The following is a 20417-nucleotide window of genomic DNA, read 5'->3' on the forward strand; positions in this document are numbered from 1 at the left end:
CTGGGCTTTTAGAGCCAGCAAGAAGGGGACACAGGGGTGGGCCACGGTGGCTCAGCAGCAAGAATGCTTGCCTGCCATGCCAGAGGACCGGGGTTCAATTCCCGGTGCCTGTCCATGTAAAAATAAATAAATAAATAAAAATTTAAAAAGAAAATAAATAAATAAATAAAAGAAGGGGACACAGGGGAGAGGTAACCTTCACCAGCAAGTTCCCTCCCTCCCTTTCACCAGGTTTATAACTTACCCCCACGTGAAAGTTTTGAAGTCAAAGAAACCAGACCTAAGATTTTCTGGACTAGCATTTCTCCTCCTGTGCTTTGCAAGTGTTCTGCATGATATTAATAACTTTTCTATGCTACAAAGAACTCCATGGTGAAATAAGTTTGGTAACACTGGATTTAAGCAAAGTTAACTTTTTCAACTGCAGGCCTTCTCAGGGCCTTTAAAATACTAATTCATTCTTTCAAACAATATTTACTGAATAGCTTCTGTGTGGCAGGTACACTGTGCCAGGTAGTAGAGATACAATAAACAGCAATGGTCTTTGGCCTCGTGTAGTTGGGCCCAATCTAAAGCAAGGTTCTCATGCGCTGGTTGCACATTAGAATCACCGGAGGGACTTTGTAAAGTGAAGGTGCCTGGGCCCACGTCCAAAGATTTTGATTCAGTTGCTTTACGGTGGGGCCAGGGCACCTGTGTTTTTCAAAACCTCCCTTGAATGCTTAGTATGTGCAGTCAGGGTTGAGAACCACAGGTCTAGAGGGAAGCATAAACTATAAAATGACCAGGAGCTGTTCAAAGCAGGTGAAGAGCACGGGGCTTGGCATTGTCTGTGAGGTAGGGAGGCTCCACCAAGGAAGGGAGATGTTAGCTGAAATCTAACGGTTGAGTGTAAGTCATCCAACTGGGATGGTTGAAGCCATCTCATAAAGGGGTGTGCAGAAACCTTTGGATACTGAAAAGAGGGCACAGGATGAGATTTGAGTTCAGAGACAGGTGAACAGGGCCTGGGGAGTTAATCTCTGAGCCTTGGGTTCTTTATCTGTAAAATGGGGAGGAAGGGTGCTATAGCACCTATATACACAGTTTATCTGAGGCTGTGTGAAGGAGGTTTGGATGGGAAGCCCTTGGAGGGCTTTTAGCAGGGTAATAAAATAATTGAATATATGCGGTTTGGTTGGGTTTTTGTTTTAATATACTTTATTTTTTAGAGAAGTTTTAGGTTTACAGAAAAATTATGTAGAACGTTTAGAGAGCTCCCATATACCCTTTCCCTATCCCACACCCCGTGATATACAGTTTTTCCTATTAATGATATCTTGCATCAGTCTGGTATTTATTATAACTGGTAAAGGAATATTGATACATTTTTATGAACCAGAGTCCATTAGTTTCCACTAGAGTTCATCCAATGTTGTACAGTTCTATTGGTTTTGGCAAATGCATATTGTTATGTATCCATTATTATACTGTCATACAACATAGTTTCATTGCCCTCAAAATGCCCTGTGCTTCCTCTGTTCATCTGCCTCCAACCCTTAGCAACCATTGATCTTTTTATTGTCTCTATAGTTTTGCCTTTTCCAGAATGTCCAACTATTCATTTTTAAAATGCATCTGGGGTCTGAAGGGAGAATAGATTTTACAGGGCAAGGTGTAGAAGCAGCATAAAACCTTCCCCACAGCACCTTCCTGCTGCCATTTTGTAACTGGGTGATATGTAGCATACATTTATTAGGCACCTACTGTGTGCCCTGGGTTGTGGGATCCAGCTGTCGCTGTCATTAAGCTTATGATAGAATTGGAGTGTCAATGGAGAGTGGTCTGTGGAGATGCCTCAGGGGCCCTCCTGCACTGGTGTAGGTGGGGAGGAGCTCCTGTTTTTGCTGCCCCCTCCCCAAACACACATCAAGCAGATCGGCTTCAGTAATACCTGTCACGTAGACTGAGTTTCCAAATCATGAATCTATTTGAAAAGAGGACAAGCACAAGAGATGAAAGATGGCATCAGCACATGGGGTTCATGGGGAACTGTACCCAATCTGACCTTTCCATTTCCAGAGGAAAACCTTGTGCTCTCTCCTCCAGCAATGGCTCTGAAAGGGCCACAAAATCCTCTACCTGATTCCAATGCCAGAGGCCCATTCTTGGAACTAGTAAAAGCAGTTTGGTGCTGGAGGCCTTCCACAGGGATTAGAGATAATAGTTCCTATTTATTGAGCACCTACTATGTTCCAGGTACATATTGAAAAGGGTATATTAAATTTGATCCCACAAGAATTCTATGCCCAAGGGGTGTTTATACCCACCTTTCATTTGAGAAATCAGTGCAAGGCTGTTACGGCACCCCCAGAAGAGTGAAGCTAGGATTCAAATCTGTGTGGGCCCCTTCAAGCCTTCTTGCCCTTGCCATCTGCTGCCTGACAACTCCCAGCTACACCAAGGCTGTACCTCTTGGTAACTGAAGTCATTGAACTGGAAGATTCCAGGGTCAGGGGCCCTTGGATTCCTGAGATTATTCTAGAAGCACAGAACTCATGTTCCCTTTTCAGCAAAGTATAATAGGTAAGAAGTGGGCTTCAATACTAGTCTGCCTGGGTTTGAGCTCTCCCTGTTCCATCCCTTACCAACTTTGTGACCTTCTCTCTCTGTGCCTCCAGTTTCTTTATTGGTAAATTGAGTTGGTAGGATTTAATAATTTAATGGATGCAAAGCACTTAGAAAAGTTTTTGCCTGAGATATAGTTTTCAATAAAGGTTATGACCCTACTGCTATTTTTATTGCTATTGTTGTTTGTCCTTCTGCCTCCATCGGGGTGGTATCTGTCTTTCTGTCAGACCGACTTCGTGGGGTTTTCTTTCCCCCCTTTAACCCAGAAATCGCAGCCAAGTACTCAGCTCCGAGGCGAGTGTGGATGAAGGCGGTGTCTTTGAAAGCCTGAAGGCAGAAACCACCTCTCCCCCGGCGCTCTTCTCCGGCCTCTCGGGTCTCCCGACAGGCAGCATTCCCGCCAACCCGTACCCGTCTAGCCTGGTCCTGGGGTCCTCGGCCAGCGGCGGGGACATGTTCATCCAGATGCCGGCCTCCAGGGAGGAAGGCGGGGGCCGGGGCGAGGGCGGCGCGTACCACCACCGCCAGCCGCCGCACCACTTCCACCACGCCGCGCACCGCGGGGGCTCCCTGCTGCAGCACGTGGGCGGGGACCACCGGGGGCACGCGGACGACGGGGGCGACGAGCAGCCCGGGACGCCCGCCCCGGCCTTGTCGGAGCTGAAGGCGGTGGTCTGCTGGCTCCAGAAGGGGCTCCCCTTCATCCTGATCCTCCTGGCCAAAGTCTGCTTCCAGCATAAGCTGGGTGAGTGCCCAGGGAGTGGCACCTGCCACCGCCGGTGGATGGAGGAGGCTCTCCATTAGCAGTGCCGCAGGAAGTCGTCAGTGGCTCAAGAGTATGGGAATCTGAATCAGACCCGGGTTCAAATCCTGACCGACTAGCTCTATGACAGAAGTCACTAATCTCTGAGCCTCACTTTTTTCATCTGTCAAGTGGGGTTATGATAGAAACTTCCTCAGATGGTTGATTGGTGTGAAGCAGTAGACTATTGTTACTAAGCATTGAGACTGCTCTGCCCCTTCCTAGCTGTGTGACCATGGGTTAGTTCCTTTACCTCTCTGTACATCTGTTCCATCATCTGTAACATGGGGGGTATAATATACATATTTCATAGGACAGTAGAGATGTTTAATGAGTTAATGTGTGTAAAATGCTCAGGATGGGACCTGGCAGTTAGCAAGTGCTATGAATGTGTAGATTGTTACTTTTATTATATTCTTTATAAATTTAATATGTCCGTCTAACCTGGCACATGGCAAGTGCTCAATAAATGTTGCCTATTGTTATTGGTATTAGGAAAGAAGATAATAGTTTAGAAAGTCTTTACCCTCCTTCCTGCCCTGTACTTAGCATTCAATAAATGGTTGGTGCTGCACATTGTTATCACCATTGTGTCTTGTTATGAGATTGTGCTGCTGCTCTGCCCTGGGGCTTCTAGGTTCTAGTCCTGTGTGGCCTGCTCTAAGAAAATCTCTAAAGGCCATTAGGCCATCCTTTGTGTCTTATTTGCCCCTCTCTCAGGAGTTCCAGCTGACTCAAATCACCCACTTTCCTTGGTGGGGTGCTATCAAATCAGCTCCTCCCTTTGTGTCTCTAGAAATGGAAGCTGCTGTTTTTCCCCTCATCCTGAATTCTGGCAGTCTCACAATTAAGTTGTTATTTTCTTCTTCGGTTGGCAGGTATTTTCTTGTTTGTTTGTTTTAATCAAAGGGAGAACAGAAAGAGAGGTTGTGGAGTCACTAGTTTTTATTTTGTATGTTTTCAGCAAAGAAATACATCTTTTACAAAACAGATCTGGAAAAATACCTGAAGTCCACATACTTTAAAAAAAAATAATCTGTACATCATGTGAAAGCAGAATCCAGTCCACAGATCACAAGAAGTGGGATTGGGAAATCCTGACTCAAAAAATTCCAAGATGATTCCAGCTTGGCAAAAACTTTGGTGCAATGAAACAAAATATGGAATAAAATTCTATTCCATACCCCCATCTGCCTGGGTTGTGTTTGTCTGTCAGCCAGGATTTTTTTTTTCTCCTTTAATATTAAATCTAAATTCCTTATGGTATTATGGTCTTTTTCTACATTTGCTTTTATCATAATAACACATCTTAGGTTCTTAAAAGTGCAGATAATAATCGGGATTATGTACTAACTGCTAGAGATTATGTTCTATAAGTGTTATTCCCTCCATGAGGTACTGTTATTATTCCTCCCACTTTAAAGATGAGGAAACTGAGGCTCAAAGGGATGTAGTGACTCTCCCAAACTCATGGTAGAGAGGAAGTGGCAGAGCTGGGATTTGAACACAGGTCTTAACACACTGTAGAGCCCATCATCCTAACTGGGGCTATAAAATGCTCCCACAGTGGCCTAAATCCCATTTGAAATCACTGGCCTATACACAGAACAGTTCAGGATTCCTGATGATTTACATGGCAGCCCAAATCCCCAGAAGTGGGATTTCTCTCTCTTCTGTGGTTAGTTCGTAAACTCCAAGGACAGGGAACCAGGGATACATCTTTTGTAACCTTGCTCCTGTTCCCCAGCAGGCCTGGTACCAGGCCTGACGAGTCTAAGTAGATATTGTTGGCCTCTTCTCTGTCCCACAGGCATTGCTGTATGCATTGGAATGGCCAGCACCTTCGCCTATGCCAACTCCACGCTCCGAGAGCAGGTCTCGCTGAAGGTGAGTGACTGGCATATTAGTCTCCTGTTACTGCTCTAACAAATAACCACAAACTTAGTGTTAAAAACAAAACAAACTTATTTCCTTAGAGTTCTGTATATCCCAAGTCTGAAATGGGTCTCACTGGGCTAAAATCAAGGTGTTGACAAAGGTGTATTCCTTTCTGGAAGCTCTAAGGGAGATCCATTCCTTGCCTTTTCCAGCTTCTAGAGGCCACTCCCATTCTCATGGCCTCTTCCTTCATCTTCAAGCTACCAGTGTTACATCCCTCTGGCCATTCTTCCATGGTCATATCTCCTTCTACTCTACTCTGCTTCCTTCTTCTACTTTCAAGGACCCTTGTGATTACATTGGACCCACCGGGAATCCAAGACAATCTCCCCATTTTAAGGTCAGCTAATAAGCAAGATTTAGTGTGCTGTGGCTGTGACTGCTATAACAAAGTATCACAGATCATCGGCTTAAACAACAGAAGTTTCTTGTCTCACAGTTCCAGGGACTAGAAGTCCAGTAAAGGAGTTGACAGAGTCACACTTGTTAAGGGGGAAAATCTGTTCCACACCTCTCCTCTGACTTACAGTGGGTGGCCAACAGTCTGTAGCGTTCCTTGGCTTATGGCAGTGTAGCTCAATCTCTGCCTTCATCATATGGCCATCTTCTCTCCCCACACACACACTCCCTCTCTCTTACTGTGTCCAAATTTGCTCTGTTTATAAAGCCATCAGTCATATTGGATTAAGTGTCCACTCTAATTCAGTTTGGCCTCATTTTAACTAATAACATTTTCAAAGATCCTGTTTCCAAATGGGGGCACATTCATAGAACCAGGGATTAAAACTCAAATATTTATGTCTTTTTGGGAGGGTACAATTCAATCTTAATTCCATCTGCTTCCTTAATTCTCCTTTGCCATGTAACCTCCCATATTCACATCTTTGGAGGCCCTTCTTCTCCCCACCATCTCTGGGCAGATCTCTGGATGTGCCATCATCCACGCCCTCCATGCAGTCTGGTTCCTTTCTCCAGCAGCAGCATCTCTTCCACAAGCCCTTAGCACAAACCTGTGATTTGGCATTCACCCTCCTGGCATTCCTGTTGGCTCACTCCCTTCCCAGTACCCCCATGCCCACCCACCCCCATTAAGACCTTTCCCTTGGTGCTGCTGGGCAGACATACAGCTCACCCTACCCCCCCATCTTGAGCACCTCTAATCTGATAGTTGCTGAGCACTGACTCCTTGCCTGTCATGATGCTGTCATGATACTAAGCCCACTGCACATCTCATCTTACGGATTCGTTCCAACAACCTTGGTAAGGAGGCAAAAATTATTCTTATCTCCTTCTTCAAGTGTGGTAATAGTGGCTCAGAGAACTCTGAGAACAAGTTCCTTGCCTGAGGTCACACAGCCAGTACAAGTATTAGTGCTAGGATCTGAACCCTGGTAATTGAGCCCAGAGCCTGTGTTCATCCTGGCTCTGGGCTCCAACTACCACAAACCCTTGGCCCTGTTACCTTGGTGATCTGCCGATGAAAAAGGGGCTATTGTGGCCAACTTCATAGTCCTGTTAAGAGAATTGAATGAGATAGTACAGTGGAAGGTGGTTAGCACCGTGCCTGGCAAATAGGAAACATTTTATTGAGCTTTTTTTTTTTTTTTAAAAACAAGCCTATGATTACTATTGCATATGTGATCCCATAACAGTAGCTATCATCCCTGATCCTTCTGTGGTGCCATCTGCTTTCTCAAAAGCATTTGGTTCTCTCTGAGGCATGGAGGGCAGCTTAGCCTCCATATGACACATGAGCACATTAAGGTACAAAGCTGGGGATGGAGCCAAAGGTTCTCCTTGACCTTCTGTCTCATCCTCTTCATGCAAGGCCTCGTCTGCTGCTGTTAAAACAGCAGGATGATCAACACCATATTGGGAGGTTTTCAGGGCTCACTTTCTCTCCAAGGCAGTAAGACCCAGTGCTGCCTTGAGTGAATTTTAGGGACTTGAAGATGCCTGGATCCATAAAGAGGCTTCCAGGGGCCTATAGATGCATATTTTCCATGAGAGAGCATCCACGTGACCCTCAGAAAGCATAGAAATCTTGGCTTATTATAGTAGCTCTCCCCCTTTGTCCTTCAGAATCTGGCTTCCCAGGGCATTGCTAATTCCTTCTTTCCACTCTACCTTTGGTCTGGATTTATAGAGAATTAAACTGGGATCTATTATTTATTGGAGTAAAAAGGGCTGCCAAGTGGATTAATCAAATTGATAAGAGCAGTTGGTTGGTTGGAGGTGGTTTCTAAGGTCATTAACCTTGACTGCTCCTGGAATAATGGGTGGATGGCAATGCATTTATTTCGTCCACTCTACAGAAAAGTGTGTGGTATCACTGCATGGGGTGCTGAGCTGTGTCTGGAGACAGTGTATATTGAGCATTTACCGAAACCGCAGGGAAGGTTACACTGGGAAAATTATGACTTCATCTTATTCCAGCAATGCAGCTGCCCTGGGCCAGGAAAAGACGAGCTTTTTAGTATCAGCTGCAGAGGGATCTGTGTGTATCTCCTAGGGAACACAGACAGCACATGTTCTTCTCTGCATTTCCTCCAGACATTTCCTAAGATGTACCTTCAGGCCAAGAAGCTGCTGTGAAACAGCTAACTGAAGAGGTTATCCACTGTTTCTCCCAGGAGACTAAACAGAAATAAGGATAGGGAAAGGTAGATGGGGCTGGATTATGAAGGGCTTTGATAGGCAGGCCTACAAGTTTGAATTTAATCCTGTAACTATGGCGTGCTTTATAATGGCCAGTCAGTTCAGGATAATGACTCAGAGGTCCAATCGAGAAAAAGTTACAGCAAAAGTTTCTAACATGTTGATCTGAAATCTGAATTGATCTGGGTGGTAAAGTCTTCATATAGGTCCTTCCATTTAACACGAATGAAATATGCATCCATACCAAACTGAATATTTTGTATTTATAAGTTCTATTCAATGCTTAATAACACCCTACTTTCAAATAATGACACTGGGGCTGTAACGTGTCCATGGGCAAGAGTTACTTAACCTCTCTGTGCCTCGGTTCCTAACAGTACATGTAATCTAACGCTTAACCACGTGCTAGGCATTGTTCTAAACTTTTTTTTTTTTGGTGCATGAATTCTCACAGCTCTATAAGGTAGACACCCATACATACCTATTTTGTGGATGAGGAAAAGGATGTACAGAGTTTAAGTAATTTACCTGAGGCCTCACACTTCCCAGGTAGCAGACAAAGGATTTGAATCCCAGCCGTCCAGCTCTGGAATCCATGCAGCTAAACGTGGTGCTCCCCTGCCTTGCCAGATAGTTCTTTAAGCAAGTTTCCACCATTCTGTCACCTCCTCTGGGATCACCCCTTGGGTTCCAGTAGGATGGAAAGGTTCCAGTCCCCTTCCCTTCACCATCAGCTCCATCTTCTCCAGAGTTTCAAGAAAGGGAAAAGTTGTCATTTGTCAGGGAGAATTCTTAAATGTTCTGCCAGGAGATGCCTTCAGCAGCATCCAACACAGGTCTCTATTTTACTTTGTCTCCAGGAGAAGAGGTCAGTGCTGGTCATCTTGTGGATCTTGGCCTTTCTTGCCGGTAACACCCTGTACGTGCTCTACACATTCAGTTCCCAGCAACTGTACAACAGGTGAGTAGTAGGGTCCAGCTTGCGCATGGTTTGGGGATGGGGACTTTGTTAGGCTTGAGGCACCCAACTCCTTCACCTGAGAATGATGCACCAGTTCTGTCCCATGTTGTAACTTTCAAATTCTACCCTGCTGCTCTATACACACCTGTGCCTAGAACAGCACCTCCAATAGATAGGTAATGCAAGCCACATATGTAATTTTATATTTTCTGGTAGCCACATTTTAAAAAGTAAAAAGAAACAAGTGGGATTTTAATTGTAGATTTTATTTAACCCAATATCTCTAAAATATTACCATTTCAACATACAATCAATATAAAATTATTAGATAGTGTGCACTCTTTTTTCCATATTGTGTTTTTATATGGCATTTTATACCTACAGGTTGCCAATTCCAACTAGCCACATTTCAATTGCTGGATATGGCTAGTGGCCACTGTACTGAGCATAACAGACCTAGAATATTTCCAGATTCACAAGAAACTGGAAACAGTAGTTGCCTCTAGGCTTGGAATTGGCGATCAGAAGCTAACTTTGCATGGTTTAGCCTTCATAGTGTTTAAACTCTTTTTCCTACCTTATGAATATAATCACTTTTTAAAAATTATTTTAATATATATGTTTACATTTTTAAAAATCCATAAAGATGCGTACTTAAACAGGGGTTGACAAACTATGGCCAGCCCATGGGTTAAATACAGCCATCCATCTTATTTTGTAAATTAAGTTTTATAGCCATACAGCCTTGCCCAATTATCTGCTTATTGTCTATGGCTGCCTTTGAGCTTCAAGGCCAGAGTTGAGTAGTGACATCTGAGACTGTAAGTCCCTCCACAAAGCCAAAAATATTTACTACATGGTTCTTTACAGAAGAAGTTTGCCAACTCTTAACTTGGTCCTTCAAATGTTAGACATGTGTGTGGTTTGTGATTTTGTTATTTTCTTTATAGTTGTCTTGCATTTATACATTTTTTGCAATGGGCCTGTGTTTTTTTTTTTCATAATAGTAGTACTGCCCTTTTTTTTTTTTTTCATGTTAAGAGACAGATATCTCCCCTCTCTGGTGTGACCTGGGCAGATCCAAGGGTGGAGGGCTTCTTGCCTCCATCACACGACCTGTGGCTCCTCTTCTCACGTGCCTTGTTGTTCTGCAACATGGTAGAGGTGGGGTGGTAGACCTGGAAGAATTGAATGGATAATTTAGGCCTGATTTATCACAAGTTTCCTTGAAATATCTGTGTCCCCCCGGCAGCCAATCACCTGGAAATTCTTTGAAGCAAGGAAGCTTCTTCACAGATCTGCCTGCTACAGCTAAGCAGGCAAAATCTTACTCACACACATAAGCAGGTTGGACAGCCAAAATTTTTCCTTTTTAATTTCTTCCAGAGATGCTTTCCAGCCTTCCATTTTTTTCTTAGTAAGTTAGTAAGTTAATAAGTGAGTGAGTTAGTGACTGAATGAATTGAGTTTCCCCTTTGCCCAGCACAGTGCTTCCTTCATTCATAGCAATTGCCCCATCAATATTTGCGTATCTCAGGATTTTATAACTTAGTCTAATTTCAACAGTAGTTTTTTTAATGTGGAAACTTGGAAGACACATTAAAAAGGACAAAAATCACCCCCAGTCCTATCATCCACAGTAATTGTTAACACTTTTTCTCTGCAGGAGTGTGCCTATTTGTTATGGAAGTTGTATTGCGCAGAACATGCCATTTTGTAACCTTTTCTTTTTAATTTAGCTGAATAGTACTTTGCATCAGCATGTAGCATTTATTGAAGCTTCCTGTGTGTGTTCTCAGGACTATGTTAAGAAAACATCAATTAGGGCCCTTAGAGTTACTGTACTGGTTTAAGCACAAAGCGCATTTTTACTTGTGGTCTTGCTTGATCCAGGTGCTCAGACAATTCAGGGAAAAACTCAACAACCAGTCCTTCAAGAAAACCTATGCGAAGCATAGCTTATTGATAGCCTCTACCTAATGCAACTTTGAACTGACCCTTGTCAGCCGTGCTTTTCCTGAGAAGCTCCCAGCCAATAACTGAGCATGAGCAAAACAAGAGATACTGACCCATTCCTACTCTAAATGGAATTCCTCTAATTGGAAACTATGCTAGGACTCTTCATCCAACTGGCCAAAACTTTCTAATAAATGGGCTGCGACAAGACTTTCTCTACCTAATCCTTTCTGGCCTTTTCTCCTTTCATAGGTGATATGTGTCATTGTTTGAAAGCTCTCCCTACCTACTACTGTCTTTTCTCCCTTTATCTTTCACAGGTGGGTTCTACCAATAAACCTCTTGCATATTAAGGGGGAAAAAAAAGTGCTGAACAACCAGGCCTAAGGAAAGGCAAGAAACAGGGAAGTTTCCAGAATTTGACAGCCAGAATTTATGGACTCTGATGTTCATTTCTTGTCATAATTTTCACTAGGAGTCTCTATTTCTTCTTTAAAATTCAAGAGCGAGTAGCCTTGATTGGCTTTTCATGGGTAAGAGTCCACCCCTGGCCCAGGAGTGTCCGAGTGTCCAAAGGGAAATATGTCAGTGCTGAGCACTTTTCAGAGGGGAGGCTCACGGGCTCAGGAGATACCCCAAAGGTAACCACTGCATAGAATTTGAGGATGATTTGAAGAGGGTCAGGGAAAGTCACAGACATACATCAAATGCCAAAAATGGCTCCCAGAACTTAGGGTTCCATAGACCAGTAAAGCATTCCCAAAACAAAGCTGGGACATTACCATGTAGTCAACAACTGATTTTTAAAATATATATGTATTTTTTAAGAAAAACTGGGGGTTTACAGAAAATCAGACATAAAATACAGAGTTCCCTTATTCCACCCTTATTAACACCTTGCATTAGTGTGGTACGTTTTTTACAATTCATGAAAGCACATTTTTATGATTGTACTATTAACTATAGTCAATCATTTACAATAGGATTCATTGTCTATATTGTACAGTCCCATGTTTTTTAAGAAATTTTATTCTAGTAACATATATACAACCCCAAATTTCCCTCTTTTAACCACATCCACTCACATACTAATTGTGCTGCTATCACCACCATTCATTATTAACACTTTTATGATCAACCCAGATAGAAACTCTGTATAGTTTAAATATTAACTCCTTGTTCCCTACCCCTTGCCCATCACCTGGTAACCTATATTATAGATTCTGATTCTGTGAGTTTGCTTATTCTAATTATTTCTTATCAGGAAAGTCAAATGATATTTGTCCTTTTGTGTCTGACTTATTTTACTTGACATGTTGTCTTTAAGGTTCATCCATGTTGTCACATGTATCAGAATTTCATTCCTCTTCATAGCTAAATAATTCATTATATGAATATACCACATTTTATTTATCCATTCGTCAGTTAATCGACACATATATTGTTTCCATCTTTTGGCAATTGTGAATAATCCCACTGTGATCATAGGTCTGCAAATATCTGTTCAAGTCCCTGCTTTCATATCTTTAGGGTATATACCTAGAAATGGGACTGCCAGTCATATAGAATTCTGTACTTTTTGCAATAAAGAACAGCTGAAAAATGACCACCTATCACCAACATTTCATAAATAAAGGCATTTTTAATACCAAAGGATTAATTGGTAATAAAGAATAATACCTGAAGTAGAATAAATTTGGCAACATTAAAAAAAAATGTTTTGGAAATCACTAAACAAGAGACTGTTACCAGGCCAAAGGTGATCCATCAGAGCTGTTGGAATTGAGAGGACTTGTTTGTGCATGGTGGGGAAAGATGGAAGGAGGGGGAGGTTTGTTGGTGAGGGCCTTTAAGACAGAGTGAAACTCGAATCAAATTTTGAGATCATGTTCATCTGCTTTGCAAATGGTCTTTGAGGAATGAGTACTTTCCCCACCTTCTGAGGCCACTCCAATAAAGCAGTTTGGGAAGTTAGTTCCAAGGCATCAATACACATCTCACACTCTGCATTAGTTGTGTGGTCCAGAATGTCAAGGTCCTGGTGGGGAGAATAGAGGGTGGAGTTTCCCAGAACCTTGGATGGATTTCCAGCTAATGCCATTCTCTGGGCATGATCACATTCACAGGCTCAGACCTCTGTGCCCCCATCAAACCAGGGCTGAGTCAAACTGGCAGGACAGAGAGAGAGTGAGAGAGAGAGTGGCTTAGGAGGAAAGGAACTGATCCAAATCCTCTTCCTTACTGATGTTGCAGATCTGGAGTGTGGGGGCAAGTGATAACAGCCACATTATCTTATTTTACCCGCCCAGTGACCAGCCCCATTTCACAGACGAGGAAATTGAGACTTAAAGAAGCCAAGTAAATTTCTCAGAGTCCCGCAGCTAGTGACAGCAGAGCCAGAACAAGACAGCCAAATATGCTAAAGCTCATGCTCCTAATGACTATATCAGAATCACCAGGGGAGTAGAAAAATGCATATTTCCAGGCCCCACCCCAGAACTAGTGAATCAGAATCAGCCTTTTTTATGACACTCAACCAGGTGATTCTGATGCACACCCAAGTTTGAGATTCTTTTGAGTGGTTCTTAACCCTCCCTGTGCATCAGAGATTCTGATTTAATTGGGGCTAAAGTTGGGTATTAGCAAATTTTCAAAGCTCCCCCAGGGATTCTCTTGCACAGCCTGGGTTGAGATCCACTTTTGTTTACTCTAGGAACCAAAGATTTAACATCAGCCTCACTAATTATACCTTCAAAGTGGAGGATTTTAATCCGAGCGACATTATGAGAGAACTCGGTGTGGCTGACTGCCCGTCTCCACCAGAAGTGAAGACAGATACCATTGACTCTTTCTTCTACTCTTTTACTCAGAAGGAGCCAACCATTCTGAGCTTACTGAAAATAAGCACCAATCCAAGTCCAACTCTCTTAACACACAGGGGCCTGAGTCGCCTCCTTTTCCAATCCATAGTTCCCTCTTTAACAACCATGCTGCTGTAACAGATAAACCCCGACTTTATTATTATTATTATTATTATTATTTTGCATGGACGGGCACCAGGAATAGAACCCAGGTTCCGGCATGGCAGGCGAGAACTCTACCTGCTGAGCCACCGTGGCCCGCCCATACACTCCTACTTTCTTAGTGGCTTATGTCTCGATCATTCCCAACCCGGTGCAGGTTGGCTCGCTCTCCTCCACTCGTAGCTATACCATCTGGAACATGTAGCCTCCATGCTGGCGGAGGAAGAGATGAAAGCAGGGACGCCCACAGGCACTTTCAGGTGAATATCATTTCCTGAAAACAGTGGACATCTCTTTCACTCACATCCCGTTGACCAGAACTCAGCCACACAATCCCATCTTAAGTACAAAGAAGGCTGGGAAATGTAGCCTGCATCTGTTCCAGGGAAACTGTGAGGACAATACAGTTATCCCCACCACTAGGGTCCACTAGTTAGTAGAAGGAGTATATAACTACATGACTTATCAGCTACACTGACCAGACCATGGCTAGCTGAGAAGCATTAGACTGTAGTACTTCAGAAGTTCTCAGACAGCTTCATCTATGTATATATAAATTTATATTTCCCCCTTTCCCCAACCAAAAACCTTTCCTTCTTTTGTTCCAACTTTGACTCTACCCTGTACCTCCTCCCTCTCAGACCCCGCCGTAGAGTGAGAGTATCCTGTAGTGCTGCCCACTTCCATGCCTAAATTTGGCTTATCGGCCCATCTCCTGACATTACCTGCCATTGTGATACAAGCAGTTTTGCAACCCTGAACTCCTTCTTTGGCTGCTCTTGTCCCTCCCTGGTGATGAGCTCAGGCTTGAATTCGTTGACTTCCACATCTGTCTACTTTGTTATGCCTCTGTGATCATATTTAGTCAGAGACCTGACTTAACATTTTCCATTCTATCTTAGAGACACTGGTTGGTGTTAAATTAAGCTAGCTGAGGTTTGTTCGTTTGTTTGTTTTTTTCATTGCCTTTGTGCTTTTTCTGGTTTTGCTCTTTGTTTTGTTTGGGGAGGATACAAGAGTGTTTTCCCACAGGGTGGTTTTTTTTTTTTTGCTTCCTCTGTATAACTCCACAATCACCTTTGATCTTTCTCCCACTCTTTAGGGATATTTGGGCTATGGCCATTGTACCTTTTTCCTGTTGGAAGGGGCTGTCGATAATATGGGATAGGGGGATGGAACTAGTTGATGTTCTGGAAGTACTGACCCCTCTGCGTTTCAGGACTTAGCTGGTCCGGGAACCATCTGAAGTTGTAGGTTTATCAATAGTTACCCTAGTGCATGGAACCTTTGTAGAATCTTTATTTATCGCCGTAGGTGTTCTTTAGGATTGGCAAGTTTGGTTTTGGGTTGGGCTTTGCCAAGTTATAATAGGTAGCAATGTCTAACTGAAGCTTGTGTAAGAGTGCCCTCTAGAATAGCCTCTTGACTCTATTGGAATTCTGTCAGCCACTGATACTTTATTAGTTACACTTCTTTTCCCCCTTTTGGTCAGGATGGCATTGTTGTTTCCATGGTGCCAGGGCCAGGCTCATCCCTGGGAGTCATTTCCTACATCACCAGGGAGACTTTCATCTCTGGGTGTCATGTCCCATGTAGCAGGGAGGGCAATGGTTTCACTTGGAGAGTTGAGCTGAGAGCGAGGAAGGCCACATCTAAGCAACAAAAGAGGTCCTCTGGAAATAACTCTTAGGCACACCTATTGGTAGGCTAAGCTTCTCCGCCATGTATATAAGCTTCATGAGAGCAAGCCTCAAGATCAAGGGCTTGGCCTATTGACTTAGGTGTCCCTAATGTTTGGCACAGTATCAGGGTTTCCCCAGTGGTAAAGTTTAATAGTTCCATATTTTTTCTCCCATCCCTCGAGAGACTTTGCCAATACTTTTTGATTATCTGCTTAATATACTCTGGAATGTATCCTGGCATTACATTAAGCTATTCAGGACTAGAGGCTCTCATTCTTATGCTGGGCTCCCTGTGTTTGGATTGTTTAAATGATCTATCCAGACAGGTTGAATTAAATTATATGCTACAGAAAATTTAGGTTCTGGACAAAATAAACCTTTCTTCCTTTGGTCCCAAAGAGTTGATGAAGTTCTAAAATACAGACAATGTCTTCCTTACTCCTTATTCTGAATTACCTTAGTACCTTAAGACTGGCTTCATTCTTATCTCTAAATACAAGATTATACATATATAAAATAGCCTCTCAAAATCCAGAAATAACAATTACCACTCTGGACTGAATGTGACTGCTGTAAGAGCTCACAATCTAGGCCTCTGTTTTCTTATAAGTATTTTCTAAATGAGACCATACAATATTTGTGCTTATGTTGCCTCACCAAATGTCCCACAGATTCATTCACAATGTTGCATGCCTCACTTCATTCCTTTTTGTAGCAGCACAATATTCTATCATATGTATACACCATCGTTCACCACTAAATTATTAAGTCCACTTATTTCTAATGAATTCTGTGAACCTTAATGGACTGATATGTTTTATTGTCAGTTTATTGTATGTCAGATGTTTCATAATTTACCAAGTACTTTCATGTTTATTGTGACATTTGACCTTCGTAATTAGCCTTTTAATGTGGAAAAGGCAAGAATTATCTTACCCCCAGTTTCACAAATGAGGAAACTAGAGAAGGTTCAAAAGGTTCAATTTATTTGCCAAAAGGTTACAAAGCTGGTAAGTGTCAGAATTAACTGTGGCTTTTGTTATTAGCTCCAAATCCTGAGTAGATTCAAGTTCGCTACCTGGGGCTGCCTCACCAGGACTAAGGCTTAGTGGCAAGAGCCTAGAGATCCCCCAGATATACTATGTTCCCTCTTTGTGGGACTGACAGAGCCCGCTGGACCCCATCAGCCTGATGACAATGGACACAAGGAATCCCATGGAGACAGGGCTGAGAGGGAGCAAGGACTCTAGAGGTTTTGTGAGTGATTGTCAAAATAGATTTTTTAAAATTGATTATCCCCTACTCTAGCTCTTTAAAGACTTTTATTATAATTAGAGATTGATTTTTTAAATAAAAGTAAAAAATAGATCAATTCATTCCTAGAATGCTATAATAAGGGGGCCTCAGTTTGCACACTTTACAGCCACTCCAACAGTGTATTTCCAGAGACTTTAGAAAGCAGCTGCTCTTTACTAGATGTCCCATTCCCTGCTTCAGAGGGATGAAAAGGACTCAGGCTGGTCTTGGCTTGGCGTCTCCAATCCAGTGGGAAAAAAGGAGAGGGGACTAGCACAGAGTGGTGCTAGTTCCAATTCCAGTTCTACTTTCCAGCTGAGACACCATAGGCAAGTGATTCCACCTCTTAGCATTTCAATTTCCTGTGCCAAAAATGGGATATTCCTAGTACCCACTCTGAGTCTTTGAGAAGACTAGATGACTTAAGACATGCAAAGTGTGTGGAGTTGGGCTGGCATGGTGTAAGGAGCAAAGATGTTTTAGTGGCTAATATTATTACAAATAATGTCATCATCCTCAAAGATGGCAGAGAACAGTTTTAATCAAAGTATGGTCCATGGACAGGATCTTTCTAAGACTCCATTAAAGTTTTACTTGTTAAGTTTAATTTTCACAAATTAAACCTCCAGATTGTTCCTATGCCCAGAAACTTAGAGGTACCAGTGTCTCCCAGATCATCAACCAGTTCCATTCCTGTACCCCATAATGTTGACACCCATTTTTAACATGAAGACGTTACAATGGTCACTGCCCAGATATCCCCGAAGACTGTGAGAAGGATCAAATGAGAGGGAGGAGTTATAACAGAGAAGTTAGGATTAACAAATGATCTTATCACTACTGAATCATTATATAGATATTTCTTTTTGGTTTCTAGTGTATTACCACAGCCAGAAGGAAGTTCCTGAAATTGCAGAACTATAACCCATACTATACTTTGAAATTTGCTCTATAACTACTTGTCAAATTGAACTTTGAAATTTATCACTTTTCTGTATATATATTTCACAATAAAAAAATATTTTTTAAAAATTGGGCAGGCAGGTGAACTTTCCTGCTTACAGACATGTAAAATGGGTCTTATACACTGAGTTGCACTGCTATAGATTAAGGATTAATAACACAAACCACAGCCACGACATCTGGGTTCAAATTCACGTCTGTCCCTTGATAGTTATTTGTCCCTATACCTATTTTTTTTACCTTTCTGCGCTTTGCTTTCCTCATCTGCAGAATAGGAGGATGGGAATATCAGTGCCTGCCTCGCAGCATTGCTGTTATCGTCCCTACTACCTGGCAGGGACTGTGTATATCTGTTATCTAAACCTGCCAATGTCACCTTAAGGAATGGAAAATTCCTGTTTCATTGACGAGCATACTGAGGCTTACAAAGATGACATGACTTGCCCAGTGTCAGGCAGTGAAAAAAATGGAGAAACCTAAATTCCAATCTTCCTGACACTAAACGCCCTTGTGCTTATCATGGAGTGTAGCCTTGGACAGCTTAATCCCCCTTTCCAAGCCTTAGTGCCTCATTTATAGAGCCCAGGGCTGTTGGGAGGATCCAATGCAATACCCTGAGTGAAGAGCTTAGCACGGTGCCTGGCACATCAATTTCCTTTCCTCCTTTTTTTCTCTTGTGAAACTTGTCATGGGACCCATAAAACTGGAAGGGACCTTAACAATGCTTCAAGTCAATCTTGTCATTTACCCTTCAGGTGAACTGAAGCTCAAAGAGGTTAAGACCCACATAGCAGGGTAGTTGCAGATGTAGGAACAGGATGCTGGTGTCTGACCATACCTTTCTACAGGTGTGATAGGCAAGACTCTGAGTAAGGAGGAAGATCTGCTCAGGGCCATGCCCTAAGTAAGCTCCCTAACTGTAAATCTTTTCTCCCAGCCTCATATTCCTGAAGCCCAACCTGGAGATGCTGGACTTCTTTGACCTGCTGTGGATCGTGGGGATCTCTGACTTTGTGTTGAAGTACATCACCATCGCCCTCAAGTGCCTCATTGTGGCCCTGCCCAAGATCATCCTGGCCGTCAAGTCCAAGGTAGAAAGTGGTTGTAGCCACCAGGTAGCCCCTATTACACCGATCGTGCAGGGGACTTAGAGCACCTGCTGGAGGAAGAAAGAGTGGGAATGGGCACAGTTGGTGTCAGCATATAAGATAAACAAATCCTGAACAAGTAGGTCCGGTTACCCTCCTCTTATAGTTGCATCAAGCTGGACGTGGCTCATTGTCACCACCTTGTCACTCCTCTATTCTCCAAAAGTAGTTCCTAAGTTTCACTGTTGAAATCTGTCCTTGATGTGACTTTCATCTAAATTTCACCTTAGAGAGGGAAGAAATATGTCAAAATGCTCTGGGTTCTGCTTCCTGTAGGGGAAGGAGGACCCCAGTAGATTTGACCCTTAGTGGCGTCCAGGAACATGCTTTGGAAAGGGTACAAGAAGCTTGGAAGGAAAGAGCTCCATGATCGATAAGTGATGTCTGTCCTGGACACAGGAGTGAGAAGAGGTGGCAATGACACTTTGCAGTGTGCTGTAGGGAAAGACCTGCAGGCAGGCCTTTAGATGAAGAGGTCTTGGGGAATAACCATGTAATTCAGAGGGCTGAGCAGGTCCAGTCCTGTCGCCACTGTCCCTGCAGGTTTAGAAGCATGAAATTTGGACAGAGGCAGACAGACTAAAGAATCTCTGAGGATACCTGCTTTCCATTCTGAAAAAGCAGCTATTTCTTTTCTTTTTTTTTAAGCAACCATTTCTTTAAATTCAGGAAACTTAGAATTTGTCCCAGGCGTTGGTTGGTAGAAGAGTGGGTTAGAATTAGCCATTGATCTTTTTTTTTCTTTTATTTATTTCTTTATTTTTTTTAAAGAATAATAACTTATTAGCATACATAAAACCCTCTGTTCTAATTAAACTAGGTTGTTGATATTAAGTATGATATATAAAATTACATTAATTCCACGTTTTTAAATGTCTTAAGTGACAGGCATCATCTTCAGCACTGTAATTACAAAGAAAAAAGAAACAGCCCCTGCTCACAAGTTCCCCATCTAGCTAGAAAATTAAAAATACTTGTGTTATTCAAGTATCTTTTTCACTGATAGATATTTTATTGTTGCTTTAGATAGAACATCTGCCTTAAAACAAACAAATATATTTGGGGAAGAGTTACAGCTCAAAATGTTCTCAGTTTTTTCTTTTTCACTCTCTCACCTACTTTCTTTTTTTTTATTTTTAATTTTTTTATTGTGTAGCATAACATATTTACAAAGCAAAGAAATAAAAAAGCAATAGTTTTCAAAGGACTCTTCACAAGTAGTCACAGAACAGATCCCAGAATTTGCCATGGGCTACCATATGATCCTCTCATATTTATCCTTCTAGCTGCTCCAGAATATAGGAGGCTAGAGGGCTTAAATATTTTTTTATCGTCACAATCGACTTTTTTTTCCTTCTTTGTTGTGGAAAATAACATAGA

The 20417-nt window shown here is 42.5% G+C and overlaps 1 protein-coding gene across 8 annotated transcripts in view; it reads left to right on the forward strand.

Moving 5' to 3' along the window:
* RNFT2 (ring finger protein, transmembrane 2) overlaps nucleotides 1-20417 on the forward strand; it is a 96391-nt gene that overhangs the window by 4418 nt on the left and 71556 nt on the right. For all 8 annotated transcript variants that reach the window (XR_013175595.1, XR_013175596.1, XR_013175597.1 and 5 more), the window contains exons 4-7: nucleotides 2877-3355; nucleotides 5223-5299; nucleotides 8869-8969; nucleotides 18827-18980. Coding sequence is in view for 2 of the 8 variants with exons in the window: in XM_077159935.1 (XP_077016050.1) it covers nucleotides 2877-3355; nucleotides 5223-5299; nucleotides 8869-8969; nucleotides 18827-18980 (811 nt within the window). In the remaining 6 variants the exon portion in view is untranslated. The remainder of the gene's footprint in view (nucleotides 1-2876; nucleotides 3356-5222; nucleotides 5300-8868; nucleotides 8970-18826; nucleotides 18981-20417) is intronic.

The sequence above is a fragment of the Tamandua tetradactyla genome, chromosome 5 (genome assembly GCF_023851605.1).
Source record: "Tamandua tetradactyla isolate mTamTet1 chromosome 5, mTamTet1.pri, whole genome shotgun sequence".
NCBI classification, from domain to species: Eukaryota; Metazoa; Chordata; class Mammalia; order Pilosa; family Myrmecophagidae; genus Tamandua; species Tamandua tetradactyla.